Source organism: Podospora pseudocomata, chromosome 3, assembly GCF_035222375.1.
Source record: "Podospora pseudocomata strain CBS 415.72m chromosome 3, whole genome shotgun sequence".
Taxonomy (NCBI): domain Eukaryota; kingdom Fungi; phylum Ascomycota; class Sordariomycetes; order Sordariales; family Podosporaceae; genus Podospora; species Podospora pseudocomata.
The window spans coordinates 4,031,991-4,051,409 of NC_085887.1; the positions used below are offsets into that span (position 1 = coordinate 4,031,991).

At 54.4% G+C, this 19,419-nt stretch overlaps 7 protein-coding genes across 7 annotated transcripts; 5 read left to right on the forward strand and 2 right to left on the reverse strand.

The window, feature by feature from the left end:
- Window positions 1-4,390: 4,390 nt before the first annotated feature.
- On the forward strand, window positions 4,391-8,599 carry QC762_0060400 (uncharacterized protein; the record flags this gene model as incomplete). The annotated part of the gene is made up of 1 exon (XM_062883594.1): window positions 4,391-8,599. One exon carries the CDS (start codon window positions 4,391-4,393, stop codon window positions 8,597-8,599), a length of 4,209 nt encoding a protein of 1,402 aa, XP_062745415.1.
- Window positions 4,818-5,376, reverse strand: QC762_0060410 (uncharacterized protein; the record flags this gene model as incomplete). Its single annotated transcript, XM_062883595.1, has 2 exons — window positions 4,818-5,232; window positions 5,306-5,376. 2 exons carry the CDS (start codon window positions 5,374-5,376, stop codon window positions 4,818-4,820), a joined length of 486 nt encoding a protein of 161 aa, XP_062745416.1.
- A 424-nt stretch (window positions 8,600-9,023) lies between the features above and the next one.
- On the reverse strand, window positions 9,024-11,399 carry QC762_310720 (uncharacterized protein; the record flags this gene model as incomplete). The annotated part of the gene is made up of 3 exons (XM_062889371.1): window positions 10,920-11,399; window positions 10,094-10,861; window positions 9,024-10,041 (listed from the first exon to the last, which is right to left on the reverse strand). The coding sequence occupies exons 1-3, from the start codon at window positions 11,189-11,191 to the stop codon at window positions 9,024-9,026; spliced, it is 2,058 nt and encodes a 685-aa protein (XP_062745417.1). The 5' UTR covers window positions 11,192-11,399.
- A 343-nt stretch (window positions 11,400-11,742) lies between these two features.
- Window positions 11,743-14,151, forward strand: QC762_310710 (uncharacterized protein). The gene is made up of 4 exons (XM_062889370.1): window positions 11,743-12,436; window positions 12,497-12,982; window positions 13,042-13,527; window positions 13,609-14,151. Exons 1-4 carry the CDS (start codon window positions 12,012-12,014, stop codon window positions 13,778-13,780), a joined length of 1,569 nt encoding a protein of 522 aa, XP_062745418.1. The 5' UTR covers window positions 11,743-12,011; the 3' UTR covers window positions 13,781-14,151.
- Window positions 14,152-14,459: 308 nt separating this feature from the next.
- Window positions 14,460-16,410, forward strand: QC762_310700 (uncharacterized protein; the record flags this gene model as incomplete). Its single annotated transcript, XM_062889368.1, has 3 exons — window positions 14,460-15,352; window positions 15,414-15,741; window positions 15,805-16,410. The coding sequence occupies exons 1-3, from the start codon at window positions 15,237-15,239 to the stop codon at window positions 16,408-16,410; spliced, it is 1,050 nt and encodes a 349-aa protein (XP_062745419.1). The 5' UTR covers window positions 14,460-15,236.
- Window positions 16,411-16,593: 183 nt separating this feature from the next.
- QC762_310705 (uncharacterized protein) lies at window positions 16,594-17,676 on the forward strand (the record flags this gene model as incomplete). The annotated part of the gene is made up of 1 exon (XM_062889369.1): window positions 16,594-17,676. One exon carries the CDS (start codon window positions 16,594-16,596, stop codon window positions 17,674-17,676), a length of 1,083 nt encoding a protein of 360 aa, XP_062745420.1.
- A 262-nt stretch (window positions 17,677-17,938) lies between these two features.
- On the forward strand, window positions 17,939-19,345 carry QC762_310690 (uncharacterized protein; the record flags this gene model as incomplete). Its single annotated transcript, XM_062889367.1, has 1 exon — window positions 17,939-19,345. The coding sequence occupies one exon, from the start codon at window positions 17,939-17,941 to the stop codon at window positions 19,343-19,345; it is 1,407 nt and encodes a 468-aa protein (XP_062745421.1).
- Between the last annotated feature and the right edge of the window lie 74 nt (window positions 19,346-19,419).

Below are 19,419 nucleotides of genomic sequence, written 5' to 3' on the forward strand. Positions count from 1 at the left end.
GCCTTGGCTTGCCCGTCCTCTATCCTTCGGCGAGTCTCGAGGACTTCCCCGTCCTCTGTTCGGTACCATGCTGGTGGCTTCAGGGACCAAGCCGCTAGAGAAACCCGCCTCCATTTCAACGGGCCCTATCGGGTGACGCTCCACTATCAAAACCCGAGCCCGTGAGCGGTGGGCAAACTCTGGTTGTCAAGAAACTCGAAATCACGCAACACAGCCCAGAAGTCAGCTTGACAAAAGTTACTGCCAGTTTCGACGTGAGAAGAGACAGTCTTCCACCCGTCCATCACCCTTGGTCTCTAGACTCGTGACATCTGAGGTGAGATAAACCCGCGCGGGGGTGCAACCCCCACACAGAGTCGCCCGTTTCTTGACACCAACCACACCGCCCACCCTCGCCAACTTTAATACCCCTGTCCGGTTGGAAGGGTGGAAGGGTCCTCAGCCGCCACCAGCCAAGAGAGCTTACCTTCATCAAGTCCCGATCGCCGATAGCCGACTAACACTACAAAACGACAGCTCACACACTTCAAGTAGTGTACCTACCTACCCAAGCCCCCAAGAACAATATATTCATCTCATGTTTGCCAATGTCACGATGCCGCCAGAATCCACTGCCATTCGGTCAGCCACACGCAGTGAAAGACCTTCCCGTGACTGGGCCAGATTTTCTTGTGGCTGTCTCTTATTGGAGATGATGCAAGGGAACTTATGCAGCATCCCCTGCCGGGCATATAGACACTGCACACCTCCCTCCTTAGGTCACCAACAACAGTTTGACCCCACAGGCCACTTTTCGCAGTTCCTCCAATACACTCCGGGCGGCCCAATCGGCAGGATGGCGTCCACGGGGTCGGGTGTCCTGATATACTCCGGTTATCCCCTTGGATCTCCATACGGAGCACTGGGACGCAGACACTTTCTCGCCTCTGAGTAAGCAACATATCCAATGTAGAAGCAGTGAGCGGCCAGTAGTATAACCAATGACCTCAGCCCAGAAAACCCGCTTTTTACCCCAGACTCTTGGCCGCGACGAGATCGTCTTTTGGCATTTTGCGGGGAAGTGGCAAATGGTGTTAAACAGTTGGTTGTTATCTCACGTCCCCTGTTGTTTATGATGGCGCCCGGCCGGGGAGACGGCCATACCCGACACGGATTCTGGCCGACACGAGACGTGCTAGTGCTATGCGGATATCCCATATTTACATTCCACCATCAAGGCCCGATGGCTTGGTCTCTCTGGAGCGAGTGTCATTGAGAAGACAAGTACACAGAAATATAGAGACCCCAGCGTGTAATCGCCTCTCAGGACATGACTCCCTAAAGCTGCCTCCTCGGGGGCTTTCGTTATCTTCAAAAGTCTATCAACTCTGTTTACTATCTATGTAGATGGCATCATTGAGCGTTCTCCTCCCAAATAGCAGTCTCGGTTATTCGGGTGTTAATGTAACAAGATAGGAAAGGTATTCGAGATGCATAGAATAATTATGGCTGACTCACATGCTGCGAGCCTAGCTTCTCGTAACGGTGCCCATCAACGTGTTACGTCGCATGGCTTTCCGTTTTTTTGCGTATTACAAAGAGACTCCAATCTAGGTACCTAGGTAGGTATGATGTCTTAGAGTGAGAAGAGTGTTGTTGACGATGTGCGATCAATACTATGAACAAAACTGGAAATAGTCTCGCGAGACATTTCGAATATATCATTATCGATGTGCTGTTCAGGGCACTTGGCTATGTCATCCTGTCTTGAACTCCTCTCGAGTCGTTCGTGATACTTCAAGACCAATCACCAAGGCAGGTTGACTCGACTGCCTAGAGGCTGCTACTCTGGAGTGGTTTCACTTTTCAAGCATGGATTACCTAGATATGTGATGATCCTCCGCATTTACTGCCACCCAGACAGAGTGCCACAAAGACACGGATGTCGGTTTGAAGATGCGACCACAGTGCGCAATGAACTACTCAGCCACAACCACCACTTCCTATCAGATCTGGAATACAAGAGAAGCCTGTCCCCTTCCCATGCAGAAGGTCTTCGGCCTATGCACATCTACGTGGCGTAGTGATAAGTGCGCTGGTTAGAATTCTTATCACAGTTTCAAACGACTATGACTTGTTCAGACCTGGCGAGCATTCCCTCTACTCAACTTGAATCAGTGTCCGGCATTACAATGGTTCATCAAGACGATACCACAGACGCCACAGTCATACTGCGTCAGACACATATGGGTTGGAAATGAGGATGGAAAGATGGCGTCGACGGGAAAGGAGATTAGATGAACTTTGTGGACCAGGAGGACTCAGGAGGCGTGCTTCCCGGCGTCGGATAGATAGGATTGTCAAATGCGGTGACACCATCACGCAAAGGATAGTATGTACAGCATGAATTTGTGTATCATGAAGGCTACGAAAGCGTGTTCTCATGACCTCACTCCTTTTCCAAAGTTACAACGAGCGGACTGTCAGGTTATCAGCCATGCTACCGTTGTTTCAATACAGGTAGTGACAACACAGTCACCTCTAGTAGAAGACTAGTAGAAGAGTTGAAGATTTGACGTCAGAGAGGAGGAATGATCATGACCACATTGGCTGATGCAATCACCCGTGGAAGAACCGCCCTTCATCTACAGCTGTCTTGCAAACAATATGCGTACTGGGAGCAGCAGTCTTGTGCGCCTGAGGCTGAATCATGGGTGGTCAACCAAGAGATAAGCCGACTTGGATTCGTTGAGAGTGCTCAACCGCTATCGAAAATGGGCCGGGTTGGGCGTTAATGTCTCAAGCGGTTGAGAGATTGCAATGTAACGGATGATTGAATGGTTGGTCCAAGCCTTGCTATCTACCGACGTTGACGCCGCCACGTTCAACGCGCGCGATCTCTCAATGGTCCGTGGGGGCACCGTCCAAGGCCTTGTGACAGCTGCAACCCTACCACCCGGAAACGTCTCTGAAAAACCACAGAAAGAGATGCTGGTCCTGGTTGTCGATTGAAACGCGGCTCCAGACACGCTCGGATGCGTCTTCGATCACGAGCACGATTCCGGGAACGCCTGGCAGCTTCCCAGATTCTGGGAACTAGGAATGGGGGTCAGCCCCTGGCTGTGCCAAGAGAGTCTCTCCCGAATGTCGCGTGGCAGCGGATGACGGCGAGGCCTTTGAACCTGCTGGCTGATGCCAAGAGTAGAGATGTTGGTTCGGCTGGATAAAGCTGCAAGTCCTCGCATTGCTGCTGTGTTTTTGTCGGCGAGAAAGACAGCGTGGAAAATGCTGTGACACGGCTGCAAAGATGTCAGGGGGTGGGTCACGATAAGCGGACGGCATATGATATGGACTATGAGTGGAGGATCTCGAGATGTCCATGGCCAGGGTCTTGAGCTTTGACGGGCCAAGACAGCTATCTACTACACACAACTTTGCTGTCGAGAGACGGGAGCAGTCGTGCCAGTGCAGTCTGGCCGTCATGTCGCGTGTCTGGTTCGGCCAATGCAAGACGGCGGCGAATGCCCGTTACCTATCTCTCCTCATGCCCATGGCCAACCACGGCTCGCGAGCCCGACAAAAGAACATCTCGGCAGCCAAGTTTCTCCCCGTCGTCTCCTGGATGCCAGGCGGGGCCAGCAAGATGGGCAAATGAGCTGAACGGTGGGCACCAGTGGCACCGTATTCAGGGGAGTCCCCGGTGGCGGAACAACGGGAAAAAGCTAAAATTGGGAGTGATGGAAATGCAATAAAGAACAGCTCCATTTTGCATGTTCGAGAACACGAAATGGTCTCCTGATGACGGGTACCTGAAAGTCTTTGGAACTCTCTCGGGTCAGCATCACGGACCGCTGGTCGATACAGCTTGCCGAGCGCCCGTCTCGGCGAGGGTCGTGGTGCAACTCTGGGCCGATAAGCTTGGGTCTGGCAGAGACAATGGTGGTTGCGGTGGTTGTGTGATGCAGGTCAAAAAACAGGATCGCTGATTCGCGGCCCACAGTGACACAAGCCCAAGACTTCAACGCTCCGCCAAACTGGATTCGCGAACCAGGATCCCTTTGATAGATGAGATTAAAATGAAATAAGCCCAGGAACCGACGACGGGCTGCTTTGTTTAGAAACACCAGATCCCGCCCTGGCCTTTTTCTTTCCTGCTGCATCATCTTATACCTACTTAGAACCCAGGACATGATAGACTGCTTGCCGTTCCATCAGTCGGCCTCGAGGACAACGTTTCTGCCGACGAGGACACACGACACAAGCGCACGAAAAGCGACCGACACCGAATCCTACATTGCACTAGGCGGGCCCTTTGCAGAACGGCGACCAACCGTGGCACACTAAGGGTAGCCCAGAGCGACGGGAGCAGAGCAATACGCGGCCGTTCTGTCCATGCTCGTCCTCGTCCACCATGGCGGCGTCAAGATATAACACTCTGCCGGCCGGCCAGGCTGATGACGACACGCCTGATCAACACGGCCAGCGCCCGCCGTTTTCCCCAGATTCCTTCGCCTCGCGCCTCTCGCCAACGTCGCAGTCCACCTCGACCAGCCTGGCCTCGCCCACCCAGTCGCCCAATCCCATGGCCCATGCGAGCTTGGCCGAAAAGACGTTTACTCCCCTCTCCATGAACGAAAGCGATTACCTGTCGGACCACTCGGCCACCGACCGCCTGCTGAGAAAAAAGTCGTCCTTCTCCCTCGAACACGAATCGATGCTGAGCACCTCCAACACTTCCAGAGGCGAAACGTTTCTGCAGGTGGGCAGTGCCATTGGCAGAAGCAACAGTGTCAGCAGCACGTCCAGTGCCACGGCAGCTGGCCGGGGCGTGACGGTTGTCAGCTCCATGGTCCAATCGTTTGAAGCCCTGCACGCGGCAGTGGTTGAGAAAGAACGAGAACTGGCGGCCAAAAAGAGCAGTGCCAGTCTTCGCCCGTCTCTCGGTCCGGTGTCAAGGACAACATCGCCAGCTCCAAATGCAGACCTGACAGACGCAAGCCAGCACCAGCACCAGCACCAGCAACACCTGGGGGCCAGTCTTGGCGGGGCTGTTGGCGCCGCCGATACGACCATCGTGCCGCAGACAACCGCTGCATGCTCAAATCCCGACCCCCCAGCGCAAAATGCGAAGGCCGCCCCTGAGTCCCCGATCCGCTCCCCGATTTCAGTGACGGCCCAGACGCCCCTGATCCGACCGACTCCCACGACAATTCCTTCTCCCACCACCTCGATCGAATCGCCATTGCCCCGAACCTCTTCCACCGCGAGCATCAGCCTGACACACCCCACCCCAGATCTCAACAAGCGATCGCAGTCGGGCGCCTACCTCGGCAACATTGCCGCCCTCGAAGCCACGGCTGAGCGCCTGTCCATGACCAGTTCCATCGAAGTCGCCATTCGCGAAGAACACAACGAGCTCAAGCGGTCCGAGAGTCGGAAGTCGTCGATTCTTCACCGTGCGAGGGGTACCTCAGCCGGTTCCGAGTCTGGTTCGGCGTTGCATCTCGGAAGCAGAAAGAACTCGGTGGTGGAAACGAACAACGCAGCCCGTTTTGGCGGTTATGTCATGAGTCCCCAACATTCCTTGTCTGGCGCGTCAGCCCGTCTCCGCTCTGGCAGCAAGGCCAGCTCCAGTGGAAGGCCAGCTCCGGAGTCCGTTGCGCTTTCGTCTAGCCTGGAGAACGGCGAGGACTTTCCATTCATGTCTCGGAGTGGACCAGGAAAAGCGTCAACGAGAAGTGCAGCCAGCAAGCTGTCTCTTGCCGAGATTGCCGAACTGGAACACCCAATAGCCCTGACGCGGGATGCCATGGACCGAGCCGACCTGGGAGTGCCGGACAACGACGAGGAGGAGAGGCGCATACTAGCGAGTGCCCGCCAATATATCGAGCCAGAGTTTGCCGATGAGGGGGAAGGAGCGCGCACACCCCAGAATGAGAACCAAACCTTTCTGGATGATCCCGCCCCGCGGCTGCAGCTCCACCAGCCCGACCAGTACTCGCAGTATTGGGACCAGAATAATGACCAGGCGAGAAGACCAACGACGGCCGCATCCGTTACCACGTTTGATCAAGCTCAGACAGCGTTTGGTGACTTTGACGGCGTCCACTGTGACCCCGAAGCCGACCAGTTTGTGCCTCACCAGGAGCCTGAGCTGCCTCCGCCTCGGTCACAACAGCAACCGCAGCACCATGGCATCAACAATTCGTTGGGGCCCCGCCCGACATCGTACTTTGACCCATCTACCGGGCAGCAGATGCTCTACTACCCAGCTCCGGTCCCCGCCATGCTCAATCTGCCACCAAAGCTGTCCAAAAAGCCCAAGGCGGGACCCAGAACCGCGAGGCGGTCCCAGGTCATGAGTGCGATGCCGATGGTGACAACGCGGGAATCACGGGTGTGGCTTCCTGATCCGACTCATACTGTGGGCGGAGGTAGCCAGCACAACGTGCCCCTCATGCCGGAGCTCCTCGGCGGAGATTACGCTCCCCAGACATCAAATGCCGACGAGCTGGCGCCACCACAAGCGCCCGCCCTTGCTTCGGGCCACTCCAGGCACGCGTCCGAGGCGAGCACCATCCATCCGGCTGCCCCTGTTGTGGAAGAGCAACGAGAATTCCGTCGTCCTCAACGCTTGACCGACAACCGCAAATCCCGGGCGACTATATTGGACGGCTTGCCACCACAGCTCCGTGCAAGCGCCTTTTTCGAGCTGCCCTCTACCCATCTCCCCAAGATTGAGGTCAAGGACGGATCTGCCATGGCGACGCTCGACAGCATCCTCGACGCCTCGGCCGCTGCGCCCGTCAGCGCTTTTACCGACCACGCCTTTGCCGGGGCCTTGGGTGATGAGGTTTATGGGACTGAGAAGAAGCGCAAATCAAAGAAGCCGCCCAAGAAGTCCGACGCAGAGCCTGTGGAGGAGGAGGTGGTGGCCAAGCCAAAACGAAAGACGCTTGTCAAGAGGAACTCGAGCTCGGCTCTGCTTGACTACGAGAACGAACCGAAGAAGAGATCTAGTCGGTTTTCCCTTTTCCCGAGCAGAGGCGATGACGACGACAGCGATGACGACGACGAGCGGATCAGACGAAATGGTGATCGTTCACCCGGCGATGGCCCTCTGCAGTCTCCCAACCCCCTCGCCCCGGGTGCCGACGAAGAGTCCAGTGAACAATCCAGCGACGAGTCTAGTGAGAACGAAAGGTCTGTCTACAGAGGCCCGCCCACGACGCTGCTCGCAGAGTTGCAGATCCGGAAGCGCCAGAATCAGCAGCGAGTCAAGGACGGCACCCAGCTTCCCCGCGGCCAGCACGGCACCACTCTTCTTGAACTGGACGCTGTTGCTCAGGTGGAACAGAAGACCAGGAAGGGCAAGCGTGTTAATCTCGCCTGGGAGGACCCAAGCGCCAACCCGTATCAAGGCTCCGACATGGACGACGAGGACGTGCCGCTGGGCATGCTGGCGCTTGCCAAGGTCACTGGTGACGGAACCAACAGGTCAACCATGGACATTGGCGCTCTCATGAGCGAGGTGAATCGCCCCCTTGGCTTGATGGAGCGCCGGGAAATCGAAGACAACGAGCCCCTCAGCCGCCGCCGCGAGAGGTTGCAGGGCAGAGACAGCGGCCATGTTCCGTTGTCTCTGGACCTTATTCAGAAGCGAATGAGCCACATGCCGCTCACACAAACAAACAGCGCTCCCATTGGGTTGATGGGTATGCGATCCCAGTCGAGGCTCAATCTTCAGCTTCCCCAAGAAGAACGACCAGTCTCCATGATGGGCGCCAACGCAGACGAGAGTGATCCCGAGGTGGAGGGGGAGACGCTGGCTGCCCGCAAAGCACGACTGGCAGCCGAAAACCCCTTGCCGCGCACCCGTCCTGTCAGCGGTATGTTCTCGGCCGAGCTTCTCAGCCAGTTTGGCGGAGCCGACGAGGAGGCTGCCGACGCCAAGAGCAAAGGAGTGAGCAATGAGGCTGCCGCGGTGGTGGATGTGCCCGAGGAAGAAGAGACGTTGGGCCAGCGAAGACGCAGACTACAAGCCGAGAGGGAGGCACGGGAGCGCGAGATGGCTGCTGGAGGCGGCATATATCCACCTCGTGCTGCTACGCCCGTTGGACTTTTCCCAAGCGTGAGCGGCCTGCAAGCCAACCCTCAAGCCCGCCCGCTCTCCATGGCCAACATGCTTGGTGCTCATCCCATCGATACCCCCATGGGTCACATGAACCCCCTCGAGCAAGCGCGCCTGAACCGGGAGGCCGAAGCAATGAGGGTGCAGCAGGAGCAAGAACTCCGAATGGCAGCGCTCCGAGCTCAGATGCCCACAAGTCTGGTTGCCGTCTCGTCCGGGGGCAGGAGTGGCGGATACATGAATGGCATGTTCAACAACGGAATGGGGGGGCACGCTGTGGGCCAGGCCGGCGCTGCTGGGATGAGCCTAGGCTACGGCAACGGCAGCAACTTGAGCTTGCTGACGCCGCAACAACCAATGATGCATGGTGGTGGCATTCCGATGAATGGTGTTTATGGTGGTGGATACGGGATGCAAGTACCTGGCCAAGTGGGCCAAGTGGGACAGGTTGATATGGTGGAGCGCTGGCGGCAGGGCGTGTTGCCGTGAACAGGTCTTAGGTCTTAGGATAGAATTTTGGATCATGGAAATTTTGTTGGTACAAGCAAAAAGCTGGTATTGCTACTTGATTAGAGCATAGCATAGCATTTGGGGGGGCTGGGCTTCTGTTTTGGGTATAAGTATACACTATTGTATTGTTGTACGAGGCTGGCGGGTTTATCATTCGAGCTACCTTGAGCAATCAAAGCGAGATTTTGTTTTCATCATTCTTCACAGACCACCCAAACAATCACGCCGCGTAAAAGATCAGCCTGGCCTGTATGCCTTTTATCGCTCTCGTGGGTTTTCTACGGAGAGATGAGAGGCAGCTCCGAAAAAGACAATCCCAAGATAAAGATTAATTGTTTGCACAAGACATGTAGATGCAAAGTTGAAAGCTCTCATCCCAAGCGCCAAAGACAAAAAAGGTCACTCACTGCTCCCCATCTCCACCAGCATGTCCCCAGTTCAGCCACGTCTCAGCTGCGGTCTGGAGATGCCCCTGGTGCGGAAACGACACGGCATGCGGGTGATTGGCCGCGGCCGGGACTTGATGAAGCCAGTATCCCTGTGGCGTAAACATGTTGTTGCCCGCGTGGAAGAAATAGGGGCTTGCCGTCATGGCTGTGGCTGTCCCGTCGTCTGCCATTCCCGTAAATGCCGCCGGGGACACGGCAGGCATGAATTGGGAGTGAGCCATCCCATACGCAGCCCCCGGCGGAAGATAGGTGGCCGCGGGGCTTTGTTGCTGCTGCTGAGGAGTTCCGCTGGTGACTGAAGTTGGCGCGGTGGAAGGTAATGGCGGCTGGAGAAGTGACGCGCTGAGACTGCCCGTGCCGGTTGACCGGTAGGTTGATGAGGGCTGGCGGTTGTGGCCGTGACTGAGGCTCTGGCTTTGACTGGACGATGTCTCTGGGGACAGGTTCTCGCGTATCGAGACGTACATCCGAAAGGTGTTTTGGACGACGGTCTTGAGGCGGTCCCGGAGGAGATCCAGGTTGCGATTGTTGGACGAATTGGGGTCGGCAGGGTCAGAGCCGGGTAGGGGGATGTCACCTTGTTGGATCTTGTGGTCGAGGATGTTGAAAAAGAGATCGACAAAGTAATCCTCGCCGTCCTTTGGGGTTCCCGAGGTGAACGAAGAGGGTATCTCGTGCCATGGGCTTTCTGGCCGGGCAACCTCTGGGAACAAAACGTCCCAAATCTCAAACCACTTCTCCACCCGGTGCACCTCTTGGTTCTTCTTCCGGTTCTGCTTGTCCAGCATGGCCCACTGAACTTCGTCAACCCCTTCTTTGAGAGAGGCGTCCCGAAGAGGACAGGGGACCTCGCTCTTGCGGTGCTCGGCTAGCTTGTTGAGGGATTCTGCACGGTCTCCCCCCTTTCCTGGGTTGAATGTTTCTTTGCATCTTTCGCATTGGACGGGAGAATGTGTTCGCTTGAGATGTTCCCTGTTACAATAAGTCAGCAGGTTGTCCCAAGAGACCGACCCCGGCGACTTACTTTAGTCGCTGGATAGATTTGAACCCTGGCCCTGTACAAGGTCTGTACCGATGCTTCTTGCCAGACCCGGAATCGCCGTGGACATTGTATTTGATTGGATCCCGTTTGTGAAACGGACAAGCCAGCAGCGGCTCGCGAGTGTTTCCGCTGAGAGGGGTGGAAGGAGGTCCCATTTTGCCGCCTCCAGGGTCCTTTTGGTCTTCTTCGTCTTGATCCTTGTCTCGGCCGTCCCTCGCCCCTTCGTCCGAGTCTGTACGCCTCCTTTTGCGAGACGGACCCGAACCCGAACCCTGGGACGGCGAAGTATTGGCTGGGGAGGACTCGTGTTTGGCTCCATCCCCTGCTCCGGCATGAGATGCTGCACATCGCCAGTTTTCCACTTTACTCTTGAGAGCCAAGTTGAAGTCGCGGTGAAGCAGCGGAATCAAAAAGGCTGCCAGAGAATAGTCCTTGTCCACAGCCGAGATCACGAGAGACTCTAGATTCCCGTTTTCACCACTCCATTCGTCATCGTCATCATCCTGGTCGGAATTATCCTCCTGTTCATCGTCCTCTTCATCGAGCCGGGCTGTCTCACACCCGCTCTCATCGGCATCGAAATCCGACTCGACATCTTCGTCGATCTCGTCTGCCTCGTCGGCTTCTCTGTCAGCAGCCGAGAATGATTTTCGTAAAGAACTGGGAAGACTCGGTGAGTGACTTCGACCAAGGGATCGGTTCAATCGGTCTGCTGGTGTTTCTGGACGTTGGGGTGGAATTTTGGGCAATCTTGCTTGTGTAAGTCACGTCACTTTGCCGCACGGTTTACACTGAATTGGACACCTACTCGTTGGCCCCAGGCTTGACCTCCTCTTCCTCATGAAATCCATATTCCGTCCCTGGTCCGGCCGAGGTCGCCCAGCTGCTTGTTGTGGAGGCGGCATACTCGCAAAAGTTGGTCGAGCTGCCTTCTGACGGAGTGACGCTGCTTGGACTGGGGGATCTTGATGACTGCTCCTGTGAGCTCAATTTGTTCACCCAGTTTGCGCGCAGTTTGAACTCATCATCGAAGCTCATTACGGACAGCAGAGGGTGAACGTATGATTCGGCTCCGTCCATTTTGCCACTGTGCTCGACAGAGGCTCGTGACAGCGAAGATCGAGAACTGGGTTTGGGAAGAAAACAACCTGGAACTGGGAATAAATGTTTTTGGTCTTTGGCCCGCCAAACCCCTCAACATTTCCAAATACCCTACCAAACCAGACCGATTAGGGCTTCTTACCCCCTTAGCCTCCGTCACCGTCATCCTGTGGTTTTGTGTCGATGGAGACGATAGCAGGGGAAAAAACGACCCAATTGCGAGCTGGCGCAATTGCGTAGAAAACCATGTCACTCATTGGATCGAAAAGTCGCCAGGCTCACAGAGATTGGCTGACTTTGCATGCCACTAACTGCAGGGCAAACGGATACCTACCCGAATGACACGCTGGACTGGCTGTACTTGTGCTTGGTCCGCTGCTTTTGTTGTTTCTGTGTAAGGTTTTGCGAATGCGCGCAAATGCGTTTTGTTACCATCAGGCGTGGACGTTTAGAATCGCAGAGTACGGGTATGTACTTGGCACACAGATGCATATGCGCACGTTTCTCCCGGGATGCATGCAGGGTAAGAAGTTGCCACGCTCATGCGTGCTAATAGATACTTGACACTTTATCCCGGAGGGCCTCACACCTCAGGATCCATAGATGTAAGCCCGGTCTCAATATGGCTCATTAACACAATCCAACTTACACCCACGATTAGCCTGAGTCAGGCCTATGTGCACCTGATCTATTTACCCGAAAACGATGTCGGATAACAAAATGGGATCCTCAGCTTCAGGTAGAGCGAGAAACTTATCATGATGGCGCATACCAGACCAACGCAGGCAGCTTGTTCAAGATGCTGTTTCAAGCACTGATTCTTGGCATCGCTGCCCTCGAGCACATCCACGGCCTTCCAACCTCAGCCAGCCAACCTGTGGGAGCCCGTCAGTACTATCCGGATCCCGACGACCCATCTCTTCCCCCGTCTCCTGAAGATTGCCTCAGGCTATCCTTCAGCGAGCCAGCGTGGTCCATCTACGATCCCGCACTGCTGTCAGTGAATGTCTCAGATGGAGGCACTCACGGCGATGTTCGCTTCTACACCAGAAACGTCGCTACTGGCCAACATGCAGATTGCAGAGTGACCAATATCGAACTCAACCCAAAGGGCGCCCAGTTGGAAACTTGGCACAACTGCAATGTTACAGACTTGCAATTTCAGTTTCTTCTCGATGACTTTCAGGTGAGACTGAGGGGTGGATGGAAGTGCGCTGACTCTGAGTGAGTGCTGTACTCATAACCCCCAAGAGCATCCAAACTGATACTTATCGTGTGACAAAGCCTGAGTTTCCACGGACATGGTGTCTGGGAAGAACCTGTCGTTCAAGGTTGTCTGGAAGAGTGGAATACACCTCGTGGTCAAGAGACGCTTTGCATCATGGGAGGATCATATGTCGCTGCCACGCTGACTAGTCCGATGGATCTACAACCTCAATGGCCCCTGCTTCCCTACACACCTTTTGAGAGGGCGTGGAGATGCGTCGATCGCTCATGGGATCCCGAGTTTACTGTCCACAGCTTGGAATACCAGCATCACGAGGGTTCATACGAGTTTACTCTGGATCTTGAGAATCATTCCAGCGGCGAAAGGACAGTCTGCAAATCCGAGACACTTGACGAGAAGGGCCTACCTACCGATGGCTCAACACCGTGGGTAAAGTGTTTGGCTGAGAATGCCACGCTCGACGTTCTGCTGGACAGGACGTATGATATCCTAGGGATTCGCCAGGAGTGGAAGTGTAGTGACAATGTCCAGGATATTGAGCCGTAGGTCTTGTCTCTTCTAGTTTGTGCCATGTGAGGGCCGGCTAACGCATTTGAAACAGAGAAGACTATCGTGCCACGGGATTGATTAAGGCACGCCTTGATTGCGCCAAACCGACAGACAAAAAACACAAAGACTATACTTGCACCCTACCTGCCGCGTCACCATTGACATTTACTGGATATCCTGCCATCGACAAAACCGTGCTCCCGCCTTTCCCTCACACTTTCTACAACAGAAGTTGCACAATCAACTCCATCAGCAACACCCACACTCTTACCTTGAACGAGTACAAGATTGAAACGGCCGATGACGGAAAACTCGAGGGGACTTTCAGTTTCTATAATCCTGGGCCCGGAGAAACGTGGAGCCTGTCCAAGATTCCAGTGCTCAACGATGCAACATGGCATCAGTGCACCCCTGGGAAGGGAACAGAACTGCCTTGGCAATTGGCCAGATGTAGTTATGCACTTTCTTTGCACGAGAAGTCGCCCGAAATCCGTTTTGATCTGGCATGGTACTGTGATGATCGCGATCCAAGTAATGCGTAGGTTTTAAACCCTGTTTAACCCCTGAGTGATTGCCCATGGCGACAAGAAGGTTTGAATGAGAGCTGACAGAGATATAGCATCTTATTCGAAGCCAGCGCTCAAGCAGACTTAACTGGCAAAACTGCCTGCCAGGGCGGAATTTGCCAGTTCCCCTCAGGGATAACAGAGGTGGCACTCCAGGTTACAAATTTGACGTGGGAAACCGGGCATGGAGTCATGCAGAAGGGCCCAATCTTACCCTGGGTATAGCGCGGATAGTCCGACGATTGCAAAAGATAGGAGACCTTGACAGAAAAGAGAAGCGGCTGTGGCCTATTTCCATATTTGAGCAACATTAGAACCAAGCTTCGACGTGATTGGGACTCCTTCCCACTTGGAAAAGCAGCTGGGTCCAGACGGACTGATGGTAGGACCGGGTGTGCCAACTGCCGAAGCTGACAGAGCTCGACAAGATTTTCTCCAAATCCCCACATGTTTGATTGGCGAACCAAGGGGCGGGCTCATCGTGGGTATGCAGCCGGGTCATTCTTGAGAGACCACTGAACCAAATCTTTATGCGTATCGGTTGGGGGGGTTGGGGTCACACGGCTAGGTAGGTACCTATCATTGCAAAAATTGGGTGATTTCCATCACTGCGACCTACTTGCCTGAATGATTCATCATGGTAAGAAAAGTCAATAGTTCAATATTGAATGCAATATCATCCCTGATGCAAGGTTCAAAGATAACCGTAAGAGGTCATATGCATTAAAGTTGGGCTCGTGTGTTCATTACGACGAATAGAACATCTCCCCGTGAGACGGGTGAGAGGTCTGTTGGTTCTGATGGTGTAACACTTTTACACCAACGGGCCATCCACACAAGAAATTTACCCGGTCGGAGTGATGTACGATACCTACAATCGCCATGTACGTGTAACATCAAGACCCAGAGATGCATGTCTTGAACTTGTGTGTTGGAGGAACTATACATACTTACCTATGATTAATGCCCGCCGGGATGCACCGGTAGTTGCAGGGACCCTTCAATCGGTAAGATATATAATGTGCCGTCACTGTCTTGCAAATAATCTGCAATTTGCTCCTCCTCAACCCCCCACTTGTTCCCTATCCTCATAATGACTGACAAACCCACCCCTTCGACAGTGGTCGAGCCCCAACAAGGAACCAAGGATAGCAACGAAAAGAGAGACAGAAAAGGCCGCATTCATGAGTTCCAGGAAACCGAGGGCTACATTATTGACATCGCCGAGGATGATTCCGCGCCAACAGGGCTCAAACTTGCCAAGGATGGCCACACCGTCTTGATCCCCCAGCCCAGTGATGATAAGCATGATCCTTTGAACTGGACGTGGAACAAGAAGCACCTCATGCTTTTTATCGTGTCTTGGGTGTCCTTTCTGCCTGACTATGGGAGCGCAACCGGGGCTGTCACTCTGATTCCGCAAGCCGTGGAGTGGGGGACCACCCCAGACACTGTGAATCACTCACAAGCCGGCAATGTATTCATGTTGGGCGCAGGTGGTGTGGTTGGTATGTACCTATCGACTTTCTCAGCAACTTGAACACAAGAAAATTTGTCTGACCCCGAAGCAGTCGTGATTCTTTCGGCCTACTTTGGCCGTCTCCCTGTCGTCTTTTGGTTCCTCCTCATCTCCGTCGCAACAGCAGCCTGGTGTGCCGAACCAGATACGTTCGAATCATTCATGGCGGCCCGTATTCTCAACGGCTTCTTCTCGACAGTCAGCCAGGCAGGGGGGTTGATGTTTATCAAAGACATGTTTTTCTTTCATGAACAGGCGAGGAAGATCAACATTTGGGCGTGAGCTTTTCTGTTCATGGATGGATTCTGTCCAGACTTGTTGACAAGTTTTTGCAAACAGATCATTTATTGTCATGTCCCCCTACGTCGGTCCTCTCTTTGCCGCCTTCATGACAGAAACACTACACTGGTCAGTGCCATTTTGGGTGTACTTTGGCATGAATGTGCTGGGAATGGCACTGGTCGTTGCATTTCTGGAAGAGACATACTATGACAGGACCATACCATCGGACCAACAGCCTGCTCGAGGCAACCGTTTTGCCAGACTGATCGGCACCGCCCAATGGAAGTCTCGACATCTCCGCAACACCTTTGGCCAAGCTTGTTGGAGAACCGTCAGTGTGCTTCTCAAGCCAATCGTAGCTCTCTCGTGCGTTTTTTACGCCTTGGTATGTTTGTTTTAATTCTGTTCGTGTCAGCAACTGGCCTCAAATGAGCTGACATGATCGTAGACGTTTGCATGGGCGGTGGGCATCAACACCACGCTGGCCATATTTGTCACCCCACTGTACGGCTTCGGACCAAAACAAGTGGGATTCTTCTATTTCACCCCGGTGGTTGCTGTGGCACTGGGGGAGGCAACAGGCCACTGGCTGCATGACGCTCTCGCCAAGCAGTACATCCGCTCTCACAAGGGACATTTCGAGCCCGAGGTGCGCCTGCGAGCCGTACTTCTGGCAATGCCGGTTGTCATAGTCGGCCTAGTTCTCATCGGGCAGTGCTTTGAGAACCAGTGGTACTTCATGGCCACCAGCGTCTGCTGGGGCCTTTATGTTTTCGGCATGATGATCACCACAGTAGCACTGAGTAGTTACTGCCTTGATAGCTACCCGGAGGCATCTGGCGAGGTTTCGGCGTGGCTCAACATGGCCCGGACTGTCGGAGGGTTTATCGTCAGCTATTTTCAGGTCAGATGGGCCGAAGCGCAGGGAACGAAGCAGAGCTTCGGGATCCAGGCTGGCATCTGCGGCGGTGCTATTTTGTTCATTGTCGCTTTGATAGTGTGGGGGAAGAGGCTGAGAATTTGGGCGGGACCACTAAACTTTGCAACGACGTAATGTCAGGGTTAGGGTATGTAGCTTGACATGACGTCTTTGCACCACCTGTCCCCCCAACCAGTCCTGGTGCCGGATTCACTCGGCCACAAAAGCACCTAATAAACTTTTTATCCGCGCAGCCATAAATACCTTAATATCGTCCACCTTCTTTGCCCTTTTCCCAAAACACCAAACACAGTCAAAATGCCCAGAGTCGCAGACCGAAAATCCTGGCGAAAGCCAGCAGCTCCTCCAGTGGAAGCTCCCCAAACCCCGCCAGAAGCAGCGCCAAGATCCCACTATCACACCTCGCAACACCACGGCCACCATCACGACCCCGACCCAGCACTCGATGTGGAACTCGTTGATCACACCGAGAGGCTGCCACTTCGCTCGAAGCGCACTCGTCGTCTAGAGGAGAAGCTTGCCAGAAAAAAACGGACCGCGACCACCCCACTATGCTTGGAGGATATGCCGTTTGAGATCCTCGACGCCATCCTTTTGTGCTGTCAACCTCGCGATCTTTTCGCCATGTCACGTGTCTCAAAGGGCTACCGAGATTTCATCAAACAAGAAGGATCCCGAATCGCCAAATCCATCATCGAGCGGCGATATCCCTGTTTGGCAGCTTGTTTTCTTCGGCCTGTCCTTTTGGAAAACATTCAAGACTTGGGAGTCCGCAGGCACATGGGACATCCGAAAGTGACGAGCAGAGTCAAAGGTCACATGTTTCACCACATACCCACAATCCGAGGCGAGCTTGTCTGCAGCTGTCCGACATGCTATCATCGTTGGAACGCTCTTGGGCTGCTGGTCGACTTTGCACACTGGCAGGACTTTCTAGATAAAGGCGAAGCAATTCCACGCATAGCATTCGGGCGGCGTCCGGTGTGGAACAAGGTATTGCTAAACCGAAACATGCAGGTTGTTCTGAAGGGCATCCGCGATCCTCTTTGGTATGCTCGCATCCTCGAAAAGCACCTGGAGTCGACTACGCGCGCCATCCGACGCCAGGTGCTCAACAAGAGCAACAAGCGCCAGCATTATCGACTCACTGACCAAGACCTACAAGAAGGAACCGACCACTTTCTCGAAGCCGAGGGGCCGCCTACCATCGACTATCCCTTCCACAGAGACAGTTACTACATGCTCGAAGCCTACCTGCCCAATCGCTCCTGGATTGATGGGAAATGGGTCTATCTACCAGCCAGCCTTCACGAGAGAGACGTCGCTGGTCTGATCAACAGTCTATTTCCTGTACCTGGCAAAGAAGAAGCAGAAGGGTAGATGTCTGTGCAATAAATGACCAATACGCCTACCAGGTAGTTTTAGCTGAAGCTGCGCAGGGGCCTCCCCGCACAATCTCCACAAATCACATCACAGCCTTGTGGCTTGCACAGCCCGTACTTCAGGACTTTTCCAAGAACTCATTGCTCCCGGTGGCCTCTTTGGGCGATAGATCATAAACTCAAGTTGACCCAAGTTGAATTTGGAAAATAAAAACATCAACATCTCTTCGAACCAGCCAACAACAGCCAACATCATCAGCATGGAGGACGTCTACCAACACTTTGGACGGCACAGTCTTTGGGACAAGCACGATGTCTTCAAGTCCCCCACTTTTGATGTGACTGAAATATGGGTCGACTTGGAGGGCAAAAATAAAAGCCTTATTCAAAATCGAACGATCTCTTCGCCTGACGTCGACAACTGGCTCGACGAACCTTTTTGTCAGTCGCTCCCCTCCCTTTCCGGGACAGGCACCCGGGCGGTCCGCATCGTGTGGGTTGGTCAAGATGTGGTGGTGGGAGGGGGTCGTTCTGGTCCATCAGCCAGAATTCTGGATCAGCTGGCGGAGAGGTGGGGACTGCGGTCTGCAATGGACTATGCTCGCAGCTCCTTTGCTGGTGTCTCCGCATGCCCCGGCCGGGATAACTCCGCCGTCTTCACCGTCACCTATCACCCCAAGTTGGCAGTCTCATGGTCCTACAACATCACCACCATCGGAGCCCCTCGAACTCATGCTGTCATCTTTGCTGAAGGGGAAGAGAGGGCCGAGTTGTCCCGTATTCTCAAGTCAACCTGGGGGCCGGCACTGGCCACCGATGCCATGTTCCCGGCTCTTATTTGCAGCTTACTACTGGCCCACGAGCTAGACAGCACCTTGGACGATATCAAAAAGGTGGTTCGTGAGGTGGAGGCTCGTACGGGACACCACAGATTCACTAGTCGAAGAGAAACACAGCCTGCGGCGGGGGAACTCGGTCAGCTGTCAGCTCAGATGAGCGGGTGCGCTGCCAAGCTGGCAAATGGTGCTCGCAAGCTGAAGCTTGTCGAGGAAATCAACCATCTCATCAGTCACCACTCTTCCTCTCCTCCGCTACCTGCAGCAACGCAACGTAATCAGACGCAACCACCGAATTCGGCCTCTTATCGCTTCTATCAAACCCTGCCCCTCCAAACGGAGACGGCACAACAGCCGGCTGGCGCGCCAACAGCATGGGTTTCCCTGCTCTCCCACCGTGCCACCATGCAGCAGACTGAGTTGACGTACACACAATCCCGCATCGACATCCAGATCCGGGCCCTCTTCCACCTGATTGCACAGCAAGACAACGCCATCGCTTTCGACACAGCCTCGGCGACTCGGAGCATCGCTGCTTCCAGCCTTCAGGACTCGAGCAGCATGAAGATGCTGGCTTTGGTAGCTATGTTCTTCCTGCCTGGTAGCTTCATCGCGGCACTATTCAGCACCCCGCTTTTCAAGTGGGATGAAGCGGCAGCGGCAGAGTCAGGGTCTACCATGAGGGTGGGGACAAGACCACAGTTTGCGCTCTTTTGGGCCGTTACTGTTCCCATCACGGTTGCGGTATTCATCATGTACGGGGTATGGATGTGGGTGGTCAAGAAGAAAGACAAGAGGAGAAGGAAGAAGGGTCTGCAGGTACTTGTGTGAGTGGCTAACTGCCGGTGGTGGGTTGTTGTCCCGGGTGCCAGGTGCCGGAGAAACCGACATGCATGGTGATATTC